Source organism: Lepisma saccharinum, chromosome 24 (genome assembly GCF_977018435.1).
Source record: "Lepisma saccharinum chromosome 24, izLepSacc3.1, whole genome shotgun sequence".
In the NCBI taxonomy this organism is placed as follows: Eukaryota; Metazoa; Arthropoda; class Insecta; order Zygentoma; family Lepismatidae; genus Lepisma; species Lepisma saccharinum.
The window spans coordinates 56,140,160-56,166,860 of NC_139252.1; the positions used below are offsets into that span (position 1 = coordinate 56,140,160).

Genomic DNA, 26,701 nt, shown 5'->3' on the forward strand with positions numbered 1-26,701 from the left:
TGGTATCTAAATCTGATTTGTAAGTTATTCTCAGTTATACATATTATTTTCTCTTCGCCTTGACATACGTATAACTCAGGCTCAACTGTATTTGAAAGCAAAATTCTTGGTAAAGTGATGCATATGATTGGAGTGAAATAAAGTTTTGAACAACTTTTAATGATTACAATTTTTGAGTGTATAAACACTTCAGCAAAGAAAACTAAACATATGCTTACAGGCCAAATCCAAGTGCTAGGTAATAATCAAAATCTAATTATTGATAACAACTCGTTTCAACCAATTTCCAAATTCAAGTACTTAGGAGTAATACTAACAAATGAAAATGATATTAAAGAGGAAAAAAAAAACAGGCTTAATTCAGGAAATGCATGTTACTTTTCTCTTCATAAACTTTTGTGTTCTCGTTTAATATCTAAGAAACCAAAAGTTAAAATATACAAAACAGTAATTTTGCCTGTAGTATTATATGCATGCGAAACTTGGTCCCTTACATTGAAAGAGGAACATAAATTGAAAGTATTTAAAAATACGAGGGTAACTATTTATATTTTGAGCCTTGGCAACACTGATTGAAGTTAGCACGATTTGATGTTTGCACGGAATCGTTGACCATAACGTACTTCAAATGTTTTGTCAATAGCTTCATTTGTGTTGTTTATGTTGCCTTGGAGATTGCGCGACAACAATAAAATGGAATTAACTTGTGAACATTTTCGTGCGATGATTTTTTATGATTTTCGACATGGATTATCAAGACAAGAGTGCATCGATCAACTTACTTCCACATTTGGCGATGAAGCCCCATCCTTTGCCACTGTGAAACGCTGGTATAACGAATTTAATCGTGGCCGCCATTCGCTCACCGACGAGATTCGCGAAGGTTGTCCAAAATCAGTTGTTGTTCAAGAAAACATTGATGCTGTGCAAAACCTAATATTGCAAGATCGTCATGTGACATACTGTGAGATTAAGGCACCATAGGCATTAGTTCCACCAGCATATATAAAATATTACATGATCATTTAGCTGTGAGAAAGGTATGTTCTCGTTGGATCCCACACAATTTGACAAAAACTCAAGAAGACGCTCACGTCAATTGGTGCAAACAAATGCTCAATAAATACAAGTGTGGTGCTTCAAAAGACGTATATAAGATTGTAACAGGTGACGAATCATGGATATATGCATATGAGCCGTAACGTAAACAGCAGTCGACTGTATGGGTGTTTCAAGATGAACCCAATCCAACAAAAGTTGTTCGCGCTCGAAGCACATCGAAACAAATGGTTGCCTGTTTTTTCGGGAAAACTGGTCATGTGGCAACTGTGCCTTTAGAGGAACGTAGAACGGTCAACTCTGAATGGTGCACAACAATTTGTTTGCCAGAGGTCTTCGGTCAAATACGGAAAACAAACAAACGCCGTCGGATCATTCTTCATCAAGACAATGCCAGCTGTCACACATCTAGTCCAACATCCGACTTTATGAACAGTCAAAAAATCGAATTGATGGGTCATCCGCCATACAGTCCTGATTTGGCACCCAATGACTTCTTCTTGTTCCCGAATGTCAAGAATAAATTGTGTGGACAACGATTTTCGTCGGCGGAAGATGCCATTGATGCGTTCAAGAACCATATTATGGAGGTGTCTCAAGAAGATTGGTAAAACTGCTTTGACAAATGGTTCGAACGAATGCAAAAGTGTATTGATCATAAAGGAGAATACTTCGAAAAACAATAAAGCAGTTTTCAATGCCAAATTCCTGTTTTTTCATTGTTAGGCTCAAAATATAAATAGTGACCCTCGTAAGATCCTTAGGAAAATATTTGGACCTAAAAATATTCAAATATCCCAGTTCAAATCCGGGAACTTTTCTAACGTTGAAAGCGGCCCCGGTGCCCACCCAGCGTCGAATAACATGGGTACCTGGGGAAACCTGGGGGGTAAAGGCAGTCAGGGGCATGGTGCTGATCACATCACCCCCACTCACGACCGGATCAAGAAAGTGTGGGGCGTTACTCCCACACCCCCTATACGCCTTCATGGCATGGTGCTAAGCACAGGGGAACACTTTACTTTTTTAAAAAAAAGATGACAGGTGAGTGGATAATTTAGAACTACATAATTTGTATTCATGTCCAGGTATTATTAGAATGATTAAATCAAGAAGACTTGGGTGGGCAGGCCATGTGGCACGAATGGGAGAGGAAAGAAGAGTTTACAGGATCCTTGTTGGGAAACCGAATGGTAAGAGACCAGTAGGAAGATGAAGATGGAGGGATAATGTTGAGAGGGACCTAAAAGAAATTGGTAGGGATGGAAAAGAGTATATAGATTTTGCTCAGGATAGGGACAGATGGAAGGCCTGTGTTGTTGGAGCCATGAACCTTCGGGTTCAAGAAGGCTAGAGAGTTAGTTAGTTTCAACATCTGTGTGTTGAAAGTAGTATTTGCTCAGTCCTAAAATTAATAGTTTGCTAAAGGGGTGTAAGGGGTAACCTTAGTACACCCAATTGTCAACTTCACTTCCACATAGTACACCCTGGACTGCATTTTGCAGACAAACGAGGCTCTGGCGATGCACTATGGCCAATATAATTTTGTGTGTGTTGTCCTGTTTTTGTCCTTGTGTGTGCTAAGTGCCCCTTTACAGCCTCAGCTTTTATCGAAAGTCAGAATATTTTAGTAACACGACACTGCAATTATGCAATTTTAGTTATGGTAAGGGGCTGGACCCCGTATAATGTGACTGGTGCAAAGTAGCCTAAGTGCTGACTCACCCAAAATTTTAAATTCTTAATAGTTTGCTGAACTAGTGTAAGCATTAATATTTCCCACTTATTTTATTCTAGGTTCACAGACTGAAGGAGGATTGCCCACAGACTCTCACCCTGCCTACCTCCCTTTCAATGATAGTACAAAAGCCAGCACAAGCTGCTTGACTCCGTTTTCACCCACAATGTTGAAGCGCCACAGAACACCTTCCCCGTTGGCAGCCACCACGGCTAAAGAGATCCAGAGGGATCAGTCCATGTGGAGCAAGCCGGTGCGGAGATGCCGCACTCCTTCTCCCTCATCGGCCCACTACGTGAGGCAGGTGTGGACGAGGCCGGGGCATCAAGATCAAAGGCACCTTCACGGGTCTCAACTGCCGGATGATGAGGTGAGTCGTCGTATGATAATGTTTCCATGAGTGGAGTTGCAGGATTAACATTTGAATCAGTTCTCATTTAAGACTTTGTATTGTTCGAGGGTCGTTCAACATTGACAGACATTTGTGAATAAGGAAGAGGTAAATAGCTGGAGAATTATGAAAATGCCAGAGGATGTACCTTCATCTTTCGTGAGTATTGCACGTTTGCCCTGACGTGGAGCATGCACAGTAGTGTTGGCAAAAATGGCAGTAAGTAGTGTGTTTGTAGCTGTGGAGCGGTGATGTATGATCCTTGTGAAGGAGAACCTGAAGCCAGCTGAAATTTTGAGAAGATTGCAAGTACAGTACGGGGATCAAACAATGTCACTGGCAAGAGTGTATAAATGACGCCAACAGTTTGGCGAAGAATGATAGTTGCTTACATAAGAACCGCACGAACACATTTGTCTGACTGGGACATGCAAGGTGTTCTTTGTGGATTTTTTGGGGGATAGGGTCATGATTAATGCTATGTATTCCTGCACATTAATGAAGGCTGCAGTATGTAATGCCATTCACAAGAAAAGACAGGGGATGTTGTCTGCAAATGTCATTCTTCACCATAATAATGCATGATCCGACATGGTCAATTTGACCACAACAAAGCAACAATTCTCCCAAAGGTGTTTTCTCAATGTTCTTACACTTCGTACTTAGCCTTCAGTGATTATCAGATTTCTTTGTGCTGCTTAAAGAGCATATCAGAGGGAAGGCATTGAAGACAGGACGTACTGACAAAAGATGTCCTGCAATGTCTACAACAGCAGTCAACATCCTTCTACGCCAAAGGACTAGGAACTGAGACTTATGGCATCAGTGCCAAGTTGCTCAAGGGGATTCTTTTGAAAAACTCGCATGGTTTGGTGCTTGTAGGAATTTCCAATTTTTTCCTAGAAATAAAAATGTCAACCTTGGATGACCCTTGTAATTTTATATTTTCAGGCAACTATACAGGGTGACAAGAAATAACCCGTACTAATGTTTTTGATCATAAATTTATTAAACCGAAACAATTGAGCAAAACAACACTGAAGAACAATGACATGGGACCTTAGGAACAAGATGTTCAGCCGGTTTCGAAGTGGCCTCCCTGGGCGGGGATACAGAGGTCCAAACGGGCTTTGAAATTTTGGGCGATGGGCCGCAGGTCCTCTGGCGACAGTCGGTTCCACTCATGACGCAGCGACTGCTTCAGCAACTCCAAACTGTGGTGGTGTTTAGCACATGCCCTGGCCTCCAAAATCGACCAGACACTGTAGTCCATTGGGTTGAGATCCGACGAGTAGGGCGGCCATTCCGTCGATGCGATGAAGTCCGGAAAATGGGTTCTGCATCACGCTTGCCTCATTTTCGCCCTGTGGGCCGGAGCGGAGTCTTGCTGGAATGTCAATTGCGTATCGCCGAAGTGCTGCTGGGGTCCCGGAAGGAGGACGTTCTCGAGAATGTTGCGACGGTACACTTCTTGGTTGGGTCTTTCCGCTTGCGGAAATTCCGCCCCACACCATGACCGACTGCGGATTTTGGCAGTGTTCGACGATGGCTGAGGTATTGGGGGCCTCTGCAGACCAGGTCCTGTTGATTTGGTGGTTGTGCGCCTGCTCCACGGTTAACAGCTTCTCTTCTGTGAAGAGAATGTGCTCCCATCGCTGACCTGTTGCCCGGTGCTTCAGAGGGCGGCATCTTTTGAGTCGCAGGCGCTTGTATTCGTCCGCGAGAAGCTGATCTTTTTGGAGCTTGTACGCCTTGAGGTTGAGGTTCTTCTTCGCCATTGGCGCACAGATTCGCGGTTGATCCCGATCTCACGGGGAACTTTTCTCATGGAGACCCTCGGATTTTGCTGAACTCGCTTTTTGATGATCTTACGGTTCTGGGACGTTGTTGACGGTAGGCTTTCTTCCTCTTACGGGATGGTCTCCTTCATGGCCGAGCTCCTTGAATTGCCGAACTGCGTCTGAGACTGTCATTTTTGGAACACCCAGCAAACGAACAATTTCACATTGACGCTTTCCTTGACGCCACAGTTCCAAAATTGCAATGTCTTTGGTTGACATTCGGAAACACAAAGAAAGTAATCGTTATGAAGCCGAAACAACAGGTACAGTTACAAAAGACTATGGAGAATCCAATAACACGACAATTATTTGGCTACGGTACAGTACATTCTTGGCAGGATATGCCAAACTTTGTACGGGTTATTTCTTGTCACCCTGTACTTACCTATAGGCAGAACTGCAGTAAGGTAGGTTGGGGTATGGAGGTTGCAATGGTTTCTCACGTGAATCCAAGACATCTGGAGAAGTATGCAGTGGCATATTCTCCCATGTTATTGGTAAACCAATTTTTTCGTGTACATAGAAATTGTTGCTGTAAACTAGTTCAAATATCCATTAATGTCAGGCAGTGCTATTACTTGTAATCAAATTATTTGACCCAGACTTGGGCATCACCATAACTTTTTCTATGGCAAGGATGGGGAGGGGGTCCTGTGATTAAAAGATAGAATAGGTATAGTTCTAATAATAATAATAATAATAAAGTATTTTTGTGAAATTCATTATATCCTTGAAGACAGGCTTGAACTAGTGATTATATTGCACAATTGTTTTATTTTTTACAGTCCATGGCATTAATACTCAAATACAGTTATTCTATTTTGCCATTAACTCTATGAAGAAATTTTCTTGGAAAGTTAGGGGGAATTTTTAGTCATGGAGTTTACATTATGTAATCAGACTCAAAAATCTAGTTTTCGGAATTTTGAACTGTTAGTTTGGATAAAGTAGGGAAATATGTAAATGCGAGGTTCTGACCTGGTTCCTGCACTTCTAAGTTTTGGTGCTAACTCATTGTTCCTATGATAGTTTTGCTGGGGCACTATTAACAGAACGTAATTTTTGTTAATTATAAAAAAAGATACTTGTTTTTATTATTTGAAATATTGATGCTAATTTTCAATGGGGAGATGACAGACCAATTCGACCACCCTCCTCCATCAGTACATCATAGAGGTATAACTCCAATGAGTATACATGTCAGCTGGCTTGGTGTCAGATTTCAATATGTTGTTTGTTGCCCCCCAAGTTACTGGGTTCGAGCCTGGCTGGTCTTCGCAATTGTCCTTTCTGAAAGAAGCTGTTTGAGGGGAAAGGCCTGCCATTGTTGAGTGATAATGTTTTTCTGAGAAGAAAGATTCAGATTTACTTTAGAAGTTAGTTTCCATAGTGACAGAAATGCTGTTAATGGGAAGTCCCATTGAAAAAATATCTCTTCTAGTCTCCCGAAGCATTACAACAAAAAATGTGGTTTCTATGCTTGCAACAGCTGTAAACGGCATTCAGATTATCCAGATGGGTTTACAACATGAAATATTTTATCAAGATTAGGTTCACCTTCATTGCAGTTATTATAGCATTCTACGAGGGATGATAAAAAAAAAGGTTACAAAGCCTATTATGGCGTGTGTGTTAGACATAGCTGGAAGATCAACACACCTGATAATGGAGGGCACTCAACACTAGTCCTCGATGTTATCACCTTTTTGTTCAAGCACTTGTCACAACGGTAGATGAGGTTTTCCATACCGGTTGCACAGAAATCCACGTCAAGTTCTCGTAGCCACCGTGAGGCAGCTCTATTGACAACATCACATGTCAGATAATGGTGGCCAGCCAACCAAATGGTAGTCCCAGCTCAGCTGATATTGAGCGTAATGTTCTTCTGTCCTACGAATACACTCATCCACAAGAGCACAGTTCACGTCAGTGGTTGAGGTACTGGGCCTACCGCTGTGTCCAGGATTGTCATTAACAGTACTGGTCCATCCTTTGAAGGCACGACATCACTTCGCTACATGTTGCCTTGAAATTGTCCCCTCCCCATACACCTCCACAATCTGCCTATGAGTGTCAGCAGGTGTAGTGTCTTTGGCCCACAGGAACCGCACCATTGCCCTCAATTCTACTCTTGACCAATTTTCTAGACGAGTCACCATTTTAAATGTCCGCTTCTCGGGTATGCATGGTCAGAATCCGAAGTCCTCAAACTCGCAACAAGACAAACATGTTATTAATTTACACATACATTTTCGTTACGTTACAGTGAATAAAACAAAAGTTATATGCTTTGTAACCTTTTTTCCCGATCATCCCTCGTACAATGCAAGCATTACGTACATATAAGAGAAATTTAAAAATATTGCAGTACATTCACACAATCTTATGTTTGCTCATATTTGTGTATATTTCTTTCACATGAACTTGTAGTCGAGCACATTAATGCTGGACTCTTGATCTCACAACTCCACATTATAATCTTAATCAGGGTTGGATGCTCTTTGAGAGTTTTCCTTCATCAGTTTTGTCTAATCATCATTCATCTTCATTGTTGTGATTTGCCTAGAGAGGCAAAAGTGATGCCAATAACAAGAATACAACACAAACATTTTGTTTTCACACATTTAAAACTGTGCCAGTGAGTAGAAAAAATACAGGGCACCTGGTTGCCTGAATTTTCAAAATCAGTTCTAAAATAAATATTATATTTCGGGCTCGCTTATGGAAATTTCCATAACCTTATTTTTAAATAACGAGTACAGTATGTATTTATTAATGTTGGTGTGTTTTCTGTATCACATGTATCATTAAATCAGAATAATAAACATGCCAGTATAATTTTGTCAGTGTTGCTAGCAGAATTTAAAAATTTGTAGCAATATGGTAGTCGGCCATGTATTAGAATGTACGATTGTTATTTTTTAAGTAAGGTCAGTTTTGCGTAGTTATTCATGCTGCTATCAGTTGAGTCTCGTTTAGGAAGGCCACTCGGATGGTAAAAATTAATTACTTTTAATCCAATCTTATATTAATTAATATATTAACTATTTTAAGATCACATTTCAAAATGTGTAGCTTTATCTTAGTTCTTAGCCCATATTTTAGTAAAGATAAATTACTGGCTCCTGAGAAACGCTGGCTGCCACCTGAATTATTTTTAGTTTTGTCTACCCATACCACTAAGTACCCTCCTCCCCTAAAAAAGTAATGGCTTTAACTGTTTTTGTCTCCGCTTGCAGCATCACTTTCACCCCATATCTGCATCACAGCCTATGCATGGAAAGCCTGGAATCTCCCAGTTTCCATATCCTGCAGCACCCCCCAACCCAGTGGAGCTTCAGGTCACCAACCTGGATCAAAATATCGATGCAAAGGACATTAAGAGAATTTTGCTTTCTGTTTTCAGTGAGCATGTCATGGTACGTACATAGCACCTAAAGATTTAGGTTCGCAGAAAAGTTTTCATAATGTCATAAAGAAATATTTCTGTGTTCTTTTGTCTTCTCTCAAGGTCAGTTATCGTCATGTTAAACATGTGAACACTAATAGTTCACCTGTCTTTCTCATCTTTTCGAACCTTGCTGCTACATGTCTGACATATTTTGCACGAAGTGACACATATTATTTGTGTTAAAACTAGGAAATGACAACATTGTTTCCACTACAGAGGTTAGGGTTCCTACGTAAATAAAATATATAATTTGCCAGGATTTCGGAATAAAAGCAAATTCCATTTTTTCTTTAAGCAATCTTTTTTTTTATGGGAGATGATTTATGTAATTAATGATTTTATTTAGGATTGAGCCAATATCCCTTTCAAGTGATACCAGTACTACTGTGGATACTCTTACAAAATCCCACAGATAATGATACTTGAAAATTGCAACTATTCAAAGTAGGTCAGAATATTTATAAATTTTAAGATATAAACTTTCCATTGGTATGACAGAACATAAGTTGTAGTAAAATGTATAAAAATTAATTTTGCACGAACTCAATTGTGACACACACATTATAACTTTTGCCCATGTGTAGAAAAGCTAAATTGACAATTACATTCTATAAAATAGTGTGTGAATTTCAGGTGGAAGGCATTTTGTAAGTTTGTGTACGCATGCTGAACATCTTTTTCCTTGAAGAATTAACTTTTTTTTTTTTCATGTCTACTAATAAAAGCTTGAATATCACTAACTTTATTCTTTTTTACAAACTTCTATGAATTATCATAATATGATAAGAGCCTGAAAGGTAAAATCAGTATGGAAGTGGATCCCTACTCAATCTGCAAGCAGTATAATGAGAATAGAAGGTGGTCATATTGAAACTGTACAATAGCAAGTATAGTGTGTGGGTGCATATACATTGCAACATACCGGGTTATCCATTTGGGTATGGATAAAATAAAACATTAATAGAAATGTAAATGTGATAGTAGGAAAATTTTCATGTTGGTGTTTTCGTGCCTGAAAAATGGGAGTTTTGCTGTAGTGTTGGCAACAATGAAGTTTGAACTGATTCGTTATTGTTATTATGCACAAACGGTTCGTGATTTTCTTGACCAACATTTCAATTGTCGTTAGTGTGGTTGTGGGGGACCAATTGCTTGGCCTCCCAACTCCCCAGATTTAACCCCAACAGACACAGTCTATTCACAGAAACCCACAGATATTGATGATTTGAAACTCAAAATCACACAGGCTTTTGACAGAATCACCCCAGAGATGTTACACCAGACGTGGAATGAATTGAATCACCGTTATGAGTAGACCTCGGATTTTTAGGTTCTAAAAAATGTGCTTTTTAGGTTCCTAAAATAGGCTCTAAAATTCCTAAAATAGGCTCTAAAAATCCTAAAATAGGCTCTAAAAATCCTAAGATAGGCTCTAAAAATCCTAAGATAGGCTCTAAAAATCCTAAGATAGGCTCTAAAAATCCTAAGATAGGCTCTAAAAATCCTAAGATGGGCTCTAAAAATCCTAAGATGGGCTCTAAAAATCCTAAGATGGGCTCTAAAAATCCTAAGATGGGCTCTAAAAATCCTAAGATGGGCTCTAAAAATCCTAAGATGGGCTCTAAAAATCCTAAGATGGGCTCTAAAAATCCTAAGATGGGCTCTAAAAATCCTAAGATGGGCTCTAAAAATCCTAAGATGGGCTCTAAAAATCCTAAGATGGGCTCTAAAAATCCTAAGATGGGCTCTAAAAATCCTAAGATGGGCTCTAAAAATCCTAAGATGGGCTCTAAAAATCCTAAGATGGGCTCTAAAAATCCTAAGATGGGCTCTAAAAATCCTAAGATGGGCTCTAAAAATCCTAAGATGGGCTCTAAAAATCCTAAGATGGGCTCTAAAAATCCTAAGATGGGCTCTAAAAATCCTAAGATGGGCTCTAAAAATCCTGAAATAGGTTGCAAAAAGACTTAATTTGGTACAAAATTTCTGAAAAATACTGATTAGATACAATCGTTAAAAACAAAATTTCACAAGAACCGTAATAACCAAATATTAATTTTATAAAGAAATTTTCATTTCTTTATATCATTTTCAAAATTATCTACAAATTATTATAATACTGCACTTGTGTTGTTAGAAATAGTTACTTGTTGATATGAAAAATGAATTATGTATGTATAATTTGCTGCACAATATCAGGGTATCAGCCAGTACCGATCATTCATTATTTTGATTCCATGTGGTGGGAATGGGTAAATGCAGTTTTATATTGCATGTAAATTTATATTGATGTACCGTATTGCGTCGAAAAACTCTGAGGATAGGTTTCGGCAAAATGAGTACAAACCCTGGAAGTGAGAAAAAACGAAGAGCATCCTGACAAAGGTGAGAGATTGCAAGGCAACCATGTGGGGTTACGGTCTCATCCAGCCTCCACCAATATTGTGACCTTTGGGTAAACTGTTTCCTTCACCTCATCCTTCAATGGGGAAAATAGTGCAAATCTGTCCAGTACTTATCTGAAAATGGAATAAATCGTGTAGCAAGAATCAACTGAATAGTAGACACTGTTGTAAATAGAGCTCATAACCAATGCAACTAATATTGATGGGTTGGTTATGATTATATTGTGTGTTTGTTACAAACATAACTGCATTTGTTTATATTGGGGCTGAGCTAGTACCCCTTTGGACCAGGTTGATATTGATAACGATTCTCTTCCCTATTCTCACCGGTAGGAATGCTTGAAAAGTGTAACACTGAAGAATTGCCCCAAACATTGATTAATATTAATGCTGGGTGATTCATAATTCCCTCCCAGGTTTTTTTTGAATGTTTATAGTACAAGAACTGTAACATGCAGCAAGAAGTGCTATCAGTACATAAAGATCTCTCAAAGTTTGGTATGTACCTTACAGGTGCTCGATATGTGTCCCTGGTGACGTGACAAACATCAACCCTAAAATCAAGTTCCTGCCACTCGCGTCCCAACATATCATTTTGCATTGTACAGGCAGTTAATCTCCTTGAACATGTTGCACCATGCATGAATTGTCTTGCCTGTAGATGTTTGTGTTCAATATTTCATACAAAATCTCCATTCGACCATCACAACAGACTAACATTTACCAAAGTTATTAGACACAGAATGCTTTGTGTTAACTGTGTTATACTGCCACCTAGCAGCTTAATCTACAATTACATGAATGGGCCAATTATGAGTGCAAACTTGGCGATATTCTTTATGTACTGATATGCACCTTTTTGCTGTATGTGTTATAGTTCTTGTACTTCAGAGCATTCCCTGGCCTTCGCTACAAGACTCGGCGGCAAGCGGCCCGGCATCAACACTTGTCTTTCCTGGTGAACGGGGTCCGCGACAGTTGCTAGTGTCAGCTATTAAAATTACAGTTTTCATATTGTGTACTAACCTTGACTACAGAAGGTGTTGAAAATGATGTCCCTCTGCTGCAACACATTCCTGGCATCTCCGAAGGAAATTGGCATTTACACGTGCAAGTTCGTCTAGTGTAATTCTCCCAATTTTCCGTACAATACTCTCTTTTAACTCGCGGATGGTGTGCGGATTGTCTTTGTATACAACGTCATCGGCAACACTTTGTAAAACCCAGTTACAATTTTTTTTTTATTCAGAACTGACCCTGTTACTCTAAACTTTTTTTTACAAGGTTTAATGTAGTGGTCCTATGTCGAACGGGAACACCAGGAAATTTCATTGCAAAACGTCGTCGCACTTCTCCACAATTCCTCTTTCCGAAGTAACACTCAACAAGATAAATCCTTTGTTGTAATGTAAACTTTTGTGGTGCCATATTAAGCCACAATCTTCAACACACGGACACGACACAACACAGCTTCCAAGGGAGGATTATACTGGCATCAGTCTGCAACGTCAAATGAAAGGGAAAGAGAGCGAGAAAAACAGACTGTAGTGTGCGACTGTGGTGGACCCCGTTCACCGGGAAAGACTAGCGCTGACGCCGGGCCACTTGCCGCAGTCTCGTAGCGAATGTCAGCGTATGCTCTGTATAAATTTTTGAAACCATGGAGGGAATTATGAGTCACCCTGTACATAAGTATCCCACTGCAGTTATATGCATTAATTTACCAGAATTTTGGTTTAAAATATTCAACAGAATTTTAAAATATAATTTAATCACAAATTAATATTTACACAATACTGATTCAACATATATGAAAAGTTTGAATTTTGCATGCTTTCTGGGAAAATTTGACTCCACAAAACTGTTGTGCAGCAATATTGTGGACTCCCAGAAATATCCACACTTCCAAAAAGAATCTGTCTATATCTGTGAATAGAGTCCACCAATGCTTTCAAATAAAGATACACTGGCATCAGTAGTGACTAGTTTATGTTAGAGAATGCTCTTTGTTTACACCCAGAACATTCGCTTGTTTCAGGTTCTTCACGTTTCAGTTTTCATTCAGGCAGATGGGAATCTTGCGGCTTCTGTGAAAGTCCCGTCAGTGCAGGATGCTCAATATGCAATTTCACAGCTTCATCGGAAGAAAATTGGTTTTAAAAGGATTTTAATTTCATACTCTCATAGCCCTGGTCCCAATCCAGTACTTCTCAGGTAAGTTGTACACAATAATGTTGTGTGATGAATTACGTTACTTACAGTGAACAATCAGGGTTGCCATTAACTTTTAGTCCTGTACTCGCCGTGGTTTCTGAATGAAAATAAACCAATTTCTTTTCTTGAACAATATATTCTATGTCATAGAGATAGGGAGGTTAATTTGTACTCTGTATTGAGCGGGAACCTGACATCTCTCCTCAAGAGCTTGTTCATGAGATTCACACAGGGTGTCCCCAATGGCATGCGGTAGTGCCATTTTCTTGTTATCAAGGGGTCCTTGGTTCGATGTAGGCACATTATGGTTCAGGTCCCACTTTAAACTAGGTACAGTCCTGATTAGCCTTCCTGTGCATAAAGTGGGCTTAAAACAAAAATTCAAATTAGATTCACATGGACATGGAAGTGACCATGTAGTAATATGTTAAATTACTAGTTTGTTATTTTTTATTAAATTTTGTGGTTATTTTCCCCAAAATTAGTATTTTTTTTCTGCCAAATGTACCTAAATTTTTCCTTCGCCGTGCTTGTAAACTAGTAATTTAAATTGTACGTCACATGTCCTATGTTTCTTCGTGACAGTTTCATGCATTGGAAATTATTTTTGAGAAACTTACTGTCCACAATTTCTCATGTGAGGAATACAGATATTATGGCTCCAGGATGATGGTAAGTGTCCCCTTGATCTCGGCCATAATTGTGCCTCTTTGGTGACAAATACGGATGTTACATATCCCATGTGATGGTAGGTACACACTCGAGCTCGCATCAGAACCCTGCCACAAAAACTGAACAAAACGTTTCCATGGAAGGTGAAAAAATCATGAAGCATACATTTGCATGTGGTTTCATGTAACTGTTGTAATTATTTCAGTGTAACACCATAATTTTCTTTTGGATAAAATTTTGGAAAAGTGCACATTATACGTTCGTAAATGTGGCACATCTTGTAAAAGAAAATGTTAAATTTTTTTGGTATTGTCAGTTTTTAAGCACAAAATGTGTTGAAATTTTCCAAGACCCACAATTTGCATCATTCACAATTTTCAATGAATGAAAAATGTGCTCAAAACATGCCACTCCACATATATCATGCTGGCCTCCATGGCGGAGTGAATAGCACATTGTGCTACGACACCAGGGGTCCCAGGTTCGAATCCTGGCCTGGGCATGGATGTTTGTGAGTGTCCATTCATCAATTCCATCATATAATAAATCACTCATCCCAATCTTCACAAATTAGCCAAAAGTGGCATAAAAAGCAAAGTAAAATAAAACAAATCAAAATAAAAAAAATACACACATCAACTTTTTTTTCTTTTTGCAGCTAATAACATTTTATGTTATTGCATTTGTGAAAAATTGGGGTCCCTATAAATAATACAGTCTTTAAAGAAAGTAATGATCATGTCATGGTGGAATCTTTACAACCAAGATATTCAATGAACATGAATAGGTGGTGTTAGGTAGATGCTTTTTATATTCTAAAGAAAAAATGGTATAATTTTTACTTAAATGCACGGTCATGATATTAGGCAGGTGGCAGAAGTTTGCACTGTTGCCAAGTCTGAGCACAACCCTGCATGTTCAGAGGTTTTAGAAGAATGAAAGATCTTGTTGTAGAGTTGGTCTTTGTAATCCATATGATACAAACTGACAGTATTTTCGAAAGGTCAGGGATGACACAAAAGTGCCTTGGAAAGGTTTGTCTGATGCTTGAACTAGGCAACTCAGCCTGGTTGACGTTGCCACACACTGCACGGGAAGCAGCGACTATTGTCCCGCACTCGCTTTGCTTTTCCCATGTGTGGTGGCACCAGCGCAATTCTGCCCTGCTGCCTACTTTTATGGCCATGCATTTAGTTTGCTATCAGTGTTAACATTAAACATAAAGTACACAGCCCTACATATATATTAGAAACTATTCCATTGGGCAAAACTTTAGAATGTGATATGAACTCCTTTTGCAGGTCTCAGATAGTAGCTTTACTCTCTGAAGTACCTGGTCGCCAGTTACCATTGTTCAAATTTCGTGAGCTCTTTGAGAGCAGGTACCTGATTTCTGTGAGTGTTTCTGATTTGTACAAAATGAGAGATGTTATCATCATTGGAGATGAGGCAACTGGGAGGATGGTCAGGCTGAATCCAGACTACAGAGGAACGCCATCGCCCGCAAACATGGCAAACGATCAGGTAGCTATTTCCCTAATTTCTTGCAGAAGTTCTTGGAAGCATTAGGAACTTGTCTTATTTTTTTAAAGGGCGAGGCAATATATTGTGCACTGTAATCGGCTGCTAATAGTGGGTTAAAAATTTTTAAAACAATATTCTAAAGTAATCTGTTCCAACACAGCATATCCTGAAGTGAGGAAAATGCTAGCAGAGGTCAGAAATTTGCGACAAAACTGTAGGAATGTGAAATTTTAAATTGTATATTGTAAACAAAAGGATGTGATGAGTTTCTGACAGATTATTTTATAATTTTGCCCATCCAATGTATACAGTGGAACCTCGATTTTACATTTTTCAGGTGATGAAGCTGAAAAACTTAAAATGCGGGAAAATGTAAAATCAGGGTTCCACTGTATAAGGGTCTGGTACAGAGCACAGCCAGCTTCAAATTCTGAGATTAAACCTGGCTCTCATAAACTAACCACATGTGCATTATTAAACCTAAGTCGTAACGTAGGTTAGTTAGGATGGCCAGGGTTAGAGTCCATAGCATTTATTTTTGGCATTTGGCGGAAGCTGCGTGTGCACTGCACCAGGCCCATATTTATGTAGCCTGCAATTTAATGCAAAATTCTGCGATTTTGTTTCTATAAATACAGACACAATTCATATGATGTAGTTTTTTAAGGAAATTTACAATTCATATGATGTAGTCTTTTAAGGAAATGTAGAAATCAAAATATTTTTATTCCTGTGTACAGGTGTCAATATTTGCTTCTCAAATTTTTAGAGCAGAATTAATCTTGTGATTTTGCATAACTCTCAGAATAATTCACATGTCGGAATATGTTGTCTATAAATAAACTCTGAATTTCATGTTTAAATGTTTATTTTGCATTTTTTGACTATACCTGGTAGGAAATGTGCCTCACACCTTTCAAAGTGTGTTTAATCTTTCGTGTTTCTGTGAAGAATGAAATGTGCATGCCTCTACTTATGTCAGAATTTGTACTTTTACTTTCAGGATGAAGAATCAGTCGAGCTTCCATATTGCACATTACACTCAAAGCTACAGCAGCCTGATAAAGGTTGGGCTGAACAGGAAATTGCAGCACTGCCAAATGTCAATATCGGCTTGAAAGTGTTCTCCTTACATATTCATTCATTGTTGCACACTCACCGTGGAAGTTTGCCATTGCCAAGGTAAGGGAAATGCCTGCCTGCAACCTGAATAGATGTGATAGTTTTTTTGTGAAATTCATGTTTACAGGTTGTCACCATAAAATGTTAAAAAAGTTTCAATGCTTCTAGAGGACATCAAGGTTAACAAGTTTTCAGTGCTTTAGTAACTTTTTTCCGGTGAGATCGTTTTTAGTTTTAAATGCTTCTGTAGCTGCTGTAATGTAAGCAACCACACGGCATTTTTTCCCTCTGACTTGCCCATATTTCATTTCTGTATTTGTGAGGTAAATCCGGTTATTGAAAGGATTGGTGTGTGATTTTGAAATTTCATATGAATATACAGATGAACAGTTTAAAAACTTCATATGCATCAATACCGTATTTACACGTGTATAATGCCCAGTTAATCCAGGTTCATGAAATGGCTTTCTTAGTTTTAGGTCGTAAAGCTGTTGCTATGCCAAACAAGAGCTAGTGACATCATACCTATTCTATGAGTCACCTGTTGCTATGTGGACCAAGAGGAGAATATCCTCTTGTGTAAACAGTAAGTCACAAACCCAAGCCACCTCCCCCCTCTCCCCCACTGTGTTTAGCATCCCAAAGCGTTCACTCTTTAACCACCTTATTTATACTGTAATAGTAGGAAGGGAGTGCATGCTCGAATTCTGCCAGAACGGCACTGCTTTTCTTGTGTTGCAGAACTTTACATAGCAAAGTGAAAATTCGTGGAATATGGCCTTTAAAATTTTATACGTGGTTTTGCTCATTTTCTCTGTACTTTTTCTAAAAAATAACCTTTCAAAATATATACTTTTTTCATGACTGATGTAACATTTATAAGAGGAATATTCAGGACCCTCAAACTAGCAGTTAGCGGAAAAAGATTTCTTTCATTAAGGCATTTACACACTCCATATGTGTCATATTATTTAGCCAGTAATACATTTTAATTATTATTTTCTTTCATCCAAAGTACCACAGAAATCGGAACGTTCCTTCATTTTGTGATGAGTTTATTTCAACCGCATTGCACATTAGTGTCGCCATCTTGAATGGAATACTGTTGCCATATTCAGAACCTACAGAACTCAAGCTTTACAACGATATATAACATGATAGGGTTCCGTAAACATGAAAAGAAAATATTCCGTGCATAATATGCACCACAGTTTTTGGGCACAAAAATTTTGAAAAAAGTGCACATTATACATGAGTAAATACGGTATTTATGTACATGTAATGGTACAGTGCGTCCATTTCAATCTTCAGCCGAGAGATCGGGAAAAGCGTGGCGGGCGGCGCTGACGGAGATGCAGACATTTGCGCCCTGTAATGCCCGCTTATTTTTATGGACATATGCAGACATTTATATAAATATTGAAAAACGAGCACTAACCTGTGTTATAATTTATCATCTGTAATTCATCCAAGTTCTGCCCTTATATACACAAATAAATACGCTTTAGAAACGATGTTAAGAGCCACAGATAATAAAGCATTTTAATCATAATTTTGACCAGTAACGTCCTGCTTAAGTTTATATCCTTGAAAGAGTTTTGTGGCGATAGGAATCGTTTGGAGGTTTCGAATGTGCAACACTGTATCAAGATTACGCTGTAGACGAAACCGTTAAAAGTCAATGGTGTTCGTGAGCTTCCTTGCAATCCGAAATCTCCGAGCTAGAGTTTTTTTGTTCCTTCGCGACTAGATGAAGACAGAGCTGTGAAAAGAGTGGCGAGCAATGTAAGCCAAGAGCATGTTAATTTCGTACTGTGCGCAAGAGTGTTATTCTTGGTTACTTGCAGTTACTTGTTTGTGTTATTGCAGTGTGTGTGTGTGTTGTCAGTTAGATGATTGGAATGCCAGCCGCAAGGTTCACGTTAGAACAAAGAATTTTTATGAATGACACTTACGTGAAAACAGACTCGTGTCGAGAAGTGTGTAGGCAATTTGTACAGAAATTCCCAGGCGTTTCACCTCCACATAGAGATACGGTTAGACATCTTGTCCTTAAATTACGAAAAACTGTATTGTTAAATTTTAAAACACCTAAGCAAAAACGACGGATTCTAACCGAAGCAAAACTCGATGATATTGGTGCAGCGTTAGAACGTTCTCCAAACAAACCTCTACGCCGTGTTTCAAAAGAGGTGGGAGTGTCAAAATCATCGGCACATACAGCTACTAAGCTAACTGAGCTACTAAAATTAAAACCGTAATCTTATAACACAGGTTAGTGCTCGTTTTGCAATATTTATATAAATGTCTGCATATGTCCATAAAAATAAGCGGGCATTACAGGGTGCAAATGTCGGCATCTCCGTCAGCGCCGCCTGCCACGCTTCTTCCGATCTCTCGGCTGAAGATCAAAATGGACGCACGGTAGAAACACAGGAACAATAGTTGTGTATCACAGCTTTCACATAGGCATTTAAGCTGGCCCGCATGGCAGAGTGGTTAGCACATGGCGCTATTATGCTAGGGGTACTGGGTTCGAATCCTGACCTTGGCATGGATGTTTGCGAGTGTCCATTCATCATATCACTTATCCCCATCTTCGCAAATTAGCCGAAAGTGGCACAAGAAGCAAAGCAAAATAAAACAAATCAATCAATCAAATATTTGATGCTTACTGTATGCTTCCTATTATGCAGGAAAGTTCAGCAACTTCTGGAATAGTGGTTATCGGTATCAGCTTGTAATAGTGTTCTCGGTAGGAGTAAAATTTAATGTGTGTTCAGACCCTGTTACCTTACCCATGCATAAAGTAGGCATCTCGTCTCTTTCCAGTTTGCCTGACTGCTATAGAGCAGAATTTCAGAGACTGGATGTGGATGAAGGAGTCGAGGGAGTTCCTCTCGAACACTTACTCACATGCGTTCCTGGGGTTGAGATCACTCAGGGAAATAGTGGTGTGAAGTTTCTTCGCTGGCATCTCAAGAAAGAGATTGAAGAAATCAATGAAGGTAAGGGCACAATGTACAAGTTTATCACTATTTTGAAACAGCTTCTAAAATTTGAATGGTGTACTTTTATTGGCTTATAATTATGGCTGAGCTTGTGCTGATGAACTGGTTCAAAGTATAGGCTAAACTTTTCTGGGAATTTCGTGAGCTCTGCCACTATTACTGAGGCAACAACATTGTGACGAGAAATGGATTGATTAAATAATTGTAAAATTACGCAGATTCCAGGGTGTCTACCAGTTAGGAAATGTCGAGGAAATTTTCTGTGAAAATCAACATTTATTGTAGTAATGCATTAGGAGGAGGATACTTTGGTAACATGTTCTTGAGTTTGCGGCACTGATTATATTTCAATAAATCAGCACACAGTTTGAGTGCTTTTGTGGTATTAAAATAATGAAATAAGCTTTTTTAGTAACTATCCACACACAATACTAGTTTCTTTGTATCTACCTTTTCTGTTTTATTCTGAGCTAAAATGTCTCACATTTTGTAGACACCCTGTACTTTACAACAATTTAATATTAGAAACAACTAGATATTGCTGCAGGGAATTAATACTGGTAGAAGATATGCAGCATATGTTGTCAGGTAATAAGTCTTGTATTCAGCAGTTTGTGCTAACTTGGGTGTTATTATTTACTTTCAGAACAGGCAAAATGTGTTAGTCCACCATTGGCTGGCCAGCTGACGTTATTCAGCAGAGAATTAGTGGACTTATTAAAGACTGCACCACACTGCCAGATTCTCTTTAATCGTTTTATTCCTGCATATCATCATCACTTCGGAAGACAGTGTCGAGTGGCTGATTATGGGTTTACAAAGCTAATAGAATTATTTGAAGCTCTTTCCCATGTTGTACAGGTATGTTGGTAATAGTCACATTGTTGAAAGATTTGAAGTTTTCTCCACTCGAGCCTTGAGTTTGGTAAGGAGCACAGTTCTACAGGAGAAATTAGTGTAGTATTGCCTGTTGCTTAGAAATTGTGCAATTTTTTTCAGGCACCTGCAGAATTGCCGATCTTTGTAATAAATAAAATTTGTTTTCAATTTCATTTTCTTGATAAATCTTCTTCATTCTTTCCATTTTGATTATTGGAAGATTTCTCTCAGCCTCTGCTTCATCTTGTACTACTTCTAAATTTATATGTAACGGTAACCCATATATTAGTCCCATTCTGTGTAAGACACTTTTCGGGATTTTGACATTTACCTTATACTTCTTCTGAAACTCTTTTTTCAAGTAAGTCATTTGCATCATTGGCCATTAAAAAGTAAACCTTTGCACGATTAGGACCCGATGCCTTAACATAATTAACCTTAATTCTAGTTTCTCTTAAGTGACTACCTAACATAATAGCACTAAAACTACCATCATTGTGCTCCATGCTTTTAACAAGAACAATATATGGGCCTTCATGCCCAGGATAGTATGTCATTTTTATTCACATATCTTTTGATTACATTGTCCACTCTAATATGTTTGCTTTGAAAATTTTTGGACCATTTATAGATTCCTCCTTTCCACTAACTTTTGCTAGATTGCATTTTGTGTTCAGAGTTTTTGGTTGCTTAGCAACCGATTCAACATCCATATTTTCTCAGTCTTTAGTTGAAGACGTATCGTTCTTTACTTCCACTATTTCATTAATTTCCATTTGGACGTCCTCTCTGTTTTGATTAATACTTTCCTCGCTAGACATTTCCCTCACTTGAATGAAATTTGTTGAATTTCTAGCCTTCCATGCTATCTAGATTTGTACTCTGATTTATCTCCTTAATCACAAGATTATTTAAAATTAATGTAAGTTTAAATAAATTCACTGTCTTGTAATAACACAGAACACTTTTACAATAAAAACGATACTTAGATCCACAATTTAAGCTTGAATTTTTCTGTAATTATATATTACACAACTAGCTAATATTTCACCACAGACTCTTTTGAGGGTTAATTCCACATGAATGTTGCTTATAAACTTGGAAATTTAACTATGGAGATTTCAATCTACAATGACCCATTGTTGTATATGTTCATTATAGTGTTTTTCCTTAAATATTATACCCAAAGGCACTATTAACCCTAATGCACAATTTTAGTATGGTTGAATGGATGCAGATCAAGACACAGTAAAGGTCTGCTTTTATCTTTTATCATTTCATAAAAAAAGTATGATAGAAGAATGGACTTTCCTGTTTTTTGAAAACTTATAAATTGAATGTATGTGATTTAATCTCTCATTTTTCATGTTGCTGTCAAAACAAATACCATAGGATGTGTATTTTCAAGTTCCCAGATCTTACATTTTCTATGAAGTTAGTTTCCTTGATCTAAATGAAATAACATGAACATCTTGACACATTTTAAGTTTTTCATTGTTGTCCCATGGAAAATGAAACTCTTAGGCCATGTACACACAGGAGAAATAATACATAAATGTTTATAAATATATACATATTCCATTGACATATGAATCTACCAGTTATATGTTTAAATATTTTCAAGTTTGCATATGAGATTCTCAACTGCCATTGTGTCATATACTTAATTCATAAAAATTACAGATTTTTCCTAATCTCAAATATATTTTGACTTGAAGGTGACGTGTGGCATTTTGCACTGGGCAATATATTTGGATTCCAGAGAAGCGTCCACTATTCTAGATCCAGTTCAAGCCAATATTTTCTGATACCACTATCTCTGCATTGCATCAGATCTACAAAATATGCTTGATCTTATTGATCGGTTAAAATTATTATAAATTTGATTGACACACCATTTCCCTGTATTATTTATGTGTTCCTGTATGTTGTAGGTGATGGGAGAAGGCAACAAGAGGACAGTCACTCTTTCACATAAGGCCCAAGTTAGACGCTTCACATCCGATCTTCTCCGAGTGTTGAAATCTCAGGCTAGCAAACAAGTGTGTCTGTCGGAATTCCCGTCCGTGTACCAGAAAGTTATGAACAGACCCTTTCAAATCACTGACTATGGGGTGTGCGAGTTCAATGATATTTTGGGTGAGGTGTCCGAGAATACAGTGGTGGTGTCGCAGGTTGGCGAGGAGACCTTCATTTCAATTCCAAAGCGTGAACAGACGTCCGAAGAGATTGAGAAGACAAGGCAGTTTTCTGTGGAGGTAAGTTGTTCCTTAGTGTTGCTTCATTGCACATTTTCTTTCCTTGTAAAATTGCAATTCAAAGTTAGAAATGGGACAAGGAATAGAAGTTTGGGAATTTTGTATTAAAAAATTCATTTCAAATACACTGTTTTTTAACTGAAAATGTATAAAGTAGGGATGGGATTGATTAATCGGTACTCTATCGGTATCGGTCGATATAGGCATATCGGTTTATCGGTAAAATTACCGATTATTTTACCGATCCAATATATCGATAAATATCTGATAATTTAGTGCAAAATTCTACCATTTTGTAATTTTTATGGATAATCTCCATGCCTTACTTGCTAAAAAATTAAATGTCTAAATATGCAATTTATTTTGCACTGCAGTCACCTGGAAACACACTTATTAAGGAGGTCAATGAAACTTTCAGGTTCTTCAAGGACCATTTCTAATTTTATATCGGATCGGTTATCGGTGTCTGTAAATTTTATATCTGTACTTTATCGGTATCGTCCAAAATTTCATATCAGCCCATCCCTAGAATAAAGCTTCACATTATTTTTCAAACAACTTTCCTACTTCTTGCTTAAAGTAATCTTGGTAATCCTAGAGATACCCAGGCAGGAGGAAGGTATCAACTGGTATTGATGGGCAAATTGTCAGATACTGTTACAGGGTGGCTACTCAGAGAATTCCGGGAATTCTTTGTGAATTTTTCTCCTTAGACGTGAAAAATTGCAACTTTTCTTAATCCAAATCCCATTGAATTTACATTTTTTAAATTCGCTGAGGCAAGTTTTTCAGTTTAGCTTTCATTTTTGTCTAGGAAGAAAAACAAAGCTGTGTGAAAAACAAAACCAAATTCTCTCAATCCATTTACTTTGGTAGTGCCCTTTGCAGAACAATCTGTCTGACAGATGGAAGATTATTGCAAGATAAGATATCTTGAATGTGATTACTTAAATTTAATGTGAGATTCTTGTACAATTCAGTTTTTCATAGATTAGTATATCCCATAACATTTGTGATTTGTGTTTTTGGATGTACAGGGTAATTCAAAATGAATGGTAGAAATGGTACAACCTGTGACTGGTGTAATGAATGTAATTCACAATTATCAATAACATGAATGGTCAACTCAAGTTACTTGGTACACAAACTACACGTTTCTACGGACATTCTTTGGCAATACAAAACTTTTGTACTTACGTGTAGTGAGTATCTATTATTTCATACGACGTTTTGGGACCAACTGTTCCCTTCTTCAAGTTCTTTTTCTCGGCTACCAGAAATATGTCATAGCCACGTCAAATCATCTCAAACGTCAGGAAAGAAGGAAACTACAATTTAGGTGAGGGTGGAATTTGGAAAACATTTCTACAACATTCACTACCCCCATATTCCCTAGTTTGTTTAAAACCATCGCTAAAAACTTCTCTTGTAGAAACCCTATAGAATTAAAATTTTAAAAAGACACCCGCCTGTTACACTTCTCGGTGCTGACTGTTGGTTTCTTCCTCGTTGTATACAGGAGGTTGTGTGTGTGTGCAGTTTCTCTCCTCACTCACTCTCTCGGCCTCACCTAAATTGTAGTTTCCTTCTTTCCTGACCTTTGAGATGATTTGACGTGGCTGACATATTTCTGGTAGCAGAGAAAAAATACCTGAAACATTCCGAAACGTCGTATGAAATAATAGGTACTCACTATACGTAAGTACAAAAGTTTTGTATTTTTGATTAATTTATTGAGAATATGAATTAATCTATATAAAGTGAGTAAGTCGCACACACATCAGAAATTATGAATGTCTGAACAGTTACCGATGAAATTTTTGCATATTCTAGCACACAATAAGCCTTTTCTTTCGCTGATGCAACCATTTTGGATGACGAGCTTGTTTTGTTTGTGTTGCCAGATGAAACCTGGAAAGGTAAACTATCTTGTTATATTGATAATTGTGAATTTAATTCATTGCAGCAGTCACAGGTATGGTTTCTTTTTGTAGCATTCATTTTGAATTACCCTGTATTTCGAGTCTGTCTAAAATTACACCTCAAATTAAATATTTTAAATGTATGCACCATTTAATTGAATTAGAATTTTTGGATATGTTGGAATCTCGCAGACCCTTTATGTTGCTAATACACTTGTGCATTTGTGTGTGGGTGTGAGAGGCGGTAATACGTAAGGTTGAAATAGAGAACACCTGCTGGAACCCTTGAATATTTGGAAAGTTCTTCTTGAAAACCAAGAATTATACTTGAACTTTATGATGCTCATTGTGTGTTATATCTATATTAGTTCAACACTATCACTATTGCATTACTAGCAGTTAATCAATACCATTCCTAATTAAGATCATAAGTTTGTATAGTTCTGTGATGTCCGTTGAATATCTTGAATTGTTGCGTAAGATGCTAAAGCAAACAATTTGGCCTCATTCAACTTTTCGTTTTTACAGGTCATAGAGTTGCTCAGACATGCTCCTCAGTGCAGCATGCTCTTCAACAAGTTCATCCCAGCGTATCACCACCATTTTGGGCACCAGTGTCGGGTTGCTGACTATGGTTTTACTAAGCTCATTGAACTTTTTGAAGCGATTCCGGACATTGCTAAGGTACCTGCTTTGGAAGCCGAACAGGATTTAGTTAGTTGTAGATTTAGTTGCTGCTGTTGAAATACATTAGTTGAATAAAACCTCAAAATTTAGATACACAAACTAAGCACGTTCCAATGCTGTATGTAAAATAGTGACTTATGTTTTCAAATTTAATTTATGGGAAAAAATACTAACACATTCCTAACCTTCACCTATGTGAAATGGAAGGAAATTAACATCGTAATCTTCTGGCTTCATGCTGTCCAACTGTATACTACTGTATGCAGAAAGTGAACATTGGACAGAGGGCTCCATATACAGTGGAACCTCCATTTTTATATTTTTCAGGGGACCAAGCTGAAAAAACTAAAAATGCAGGAAAATGTAAAATCAAGGAAAATTTTATAACATTTTGCTACGTTGGGACAATCATGATTGAATGTACAGGGGGTCCACCCTGAGACTCCATCATTTTAAACAAATATAGCAGAAAGAAAAATTTATATAGCATCATTACTGTACATAAAATGATAATGTAACTCATAAAGTTTTCAGAGTAACTCACGAAATTCAGTTCAGTACACTGGCACGAAGAATGTTTTTTGAACGATCTTACATTTTCTACAACCTCTTCCTTGATGACTGGTTCCAGCAGCGGTGCCAGGATTATCTAGAGGTGCTACCACCACACAACTTGTTCACGTTCCTTTGGAATCTCCATTTTTAGAAACAATTCATTGTTTTAGCACCACTGTGGTTCTAACGCATAGTACAGTATTACCATGTAAACTTTTTGAGTTTCTGATTCTGCTCCTATTGGAATCTCAACAGTATGACCTGATATGAAAAAGATATAAACTTTCAAAATGTTGGAGTCTCACAGTGGACACCCTGTATAATGTGCGGAAAATATAAAACTGGGGAATGTAAAATCGGGGTTTATAGCACTAAATAAAAGATAATGCAACCACAGAAAATTTTTAATGAGAAAGAAAATCACTATTTTTTCCTGAAATTAAGCTGACCAAGGATACATACAAGTTGTTATGCAATATTATCCTAGAAATCCTGCAGATGGACTTTAATATTTAGGTTCGCATAACCACTTTTTACAGATGCACAATAATCTAGAGTTGTTGTCAAGTGATGTTTCATCCTGGTTTTCCAGAACATTCTCAAGCCAAGATAATCACACACACACAACCTTACATGACTCACTCACATGACTAGACATTCCTTAGAAGTGTAGAGTGACTAGTCATGTAATGTTGTGTTTGTGTGTTTATCTTCGCTTGAGAATGTTCTGGGAAACCAGGACGAAACAGTACTTGGAAAAGACACCACTTGAAATAGATGTACGTGAATGTTGTCTTCTCACTAGAGTAGTTATCTCAGTCGTTATGCTTTTGTAACAATTAGGGCAGGGCAGATACCGATGAAATGTTTGGAACCTAATCACCAAACCGGCAGATACTCTGGATGCTGCAAACAATCCTGTGCATCACTTTTGTTGCACAACCTAAATATTTTAGAAATTATGCAAAATGC

At 37.9% G+C, this 26,701-nt stretch overlaps 1 protein-coding gene across 4 annotated transcripts in view; it reads left to right on the top strand.

Moving 5' to 3' along the window:
* Window positions 1-26,701, top strand: part of Marf1 (meiosis regulator and mRNA stability factor 1-like protein) — a 127,436-nt gene that overhangs the window by 73,225 nt on the left and 27,510 nt on the right. For all 4 annotated transcript variants that reach the window (XM_083110916.1, XM_083110917.1, XM_083110915.1 and 1 more), the window contains 9 exons: window positions 2,857-3,167; window positions 8,269-8,448; window positions 12,924-13,099; window positions 15,073-15,295; window positions 16,299-16,477; window positions 19,250-19,425; window positions 20,075-20,289; window positions 22,242-22,565; window positions 25,016-25,171. In XM_083110916.1, coding sequence (XP_082967042.1) covers window positions 2,857-3,167; window positions 8,269-8,448; window positions 12,924-13,099; window positions 15,073-15,295; window positions 16,299-16,477; window positions 19,250-19,425; window positions 20,075-20,289; window positions 22,242-22,565; window positions 25,016-25,171 — 1,940 coding nt within the window. The remainder of the gene's footprint in view (window positions 1-2,856; window positions 3,168-8,268; window positions 8,449-12,923; window positions 13,100-15,072; window positions 15,296-16,298; window positions 16,478-19,249; window positions 19,426-20,074; window positions 20,290-22,241; window positions 22,566-25,015; window positions 25,172-26,701) is intronic.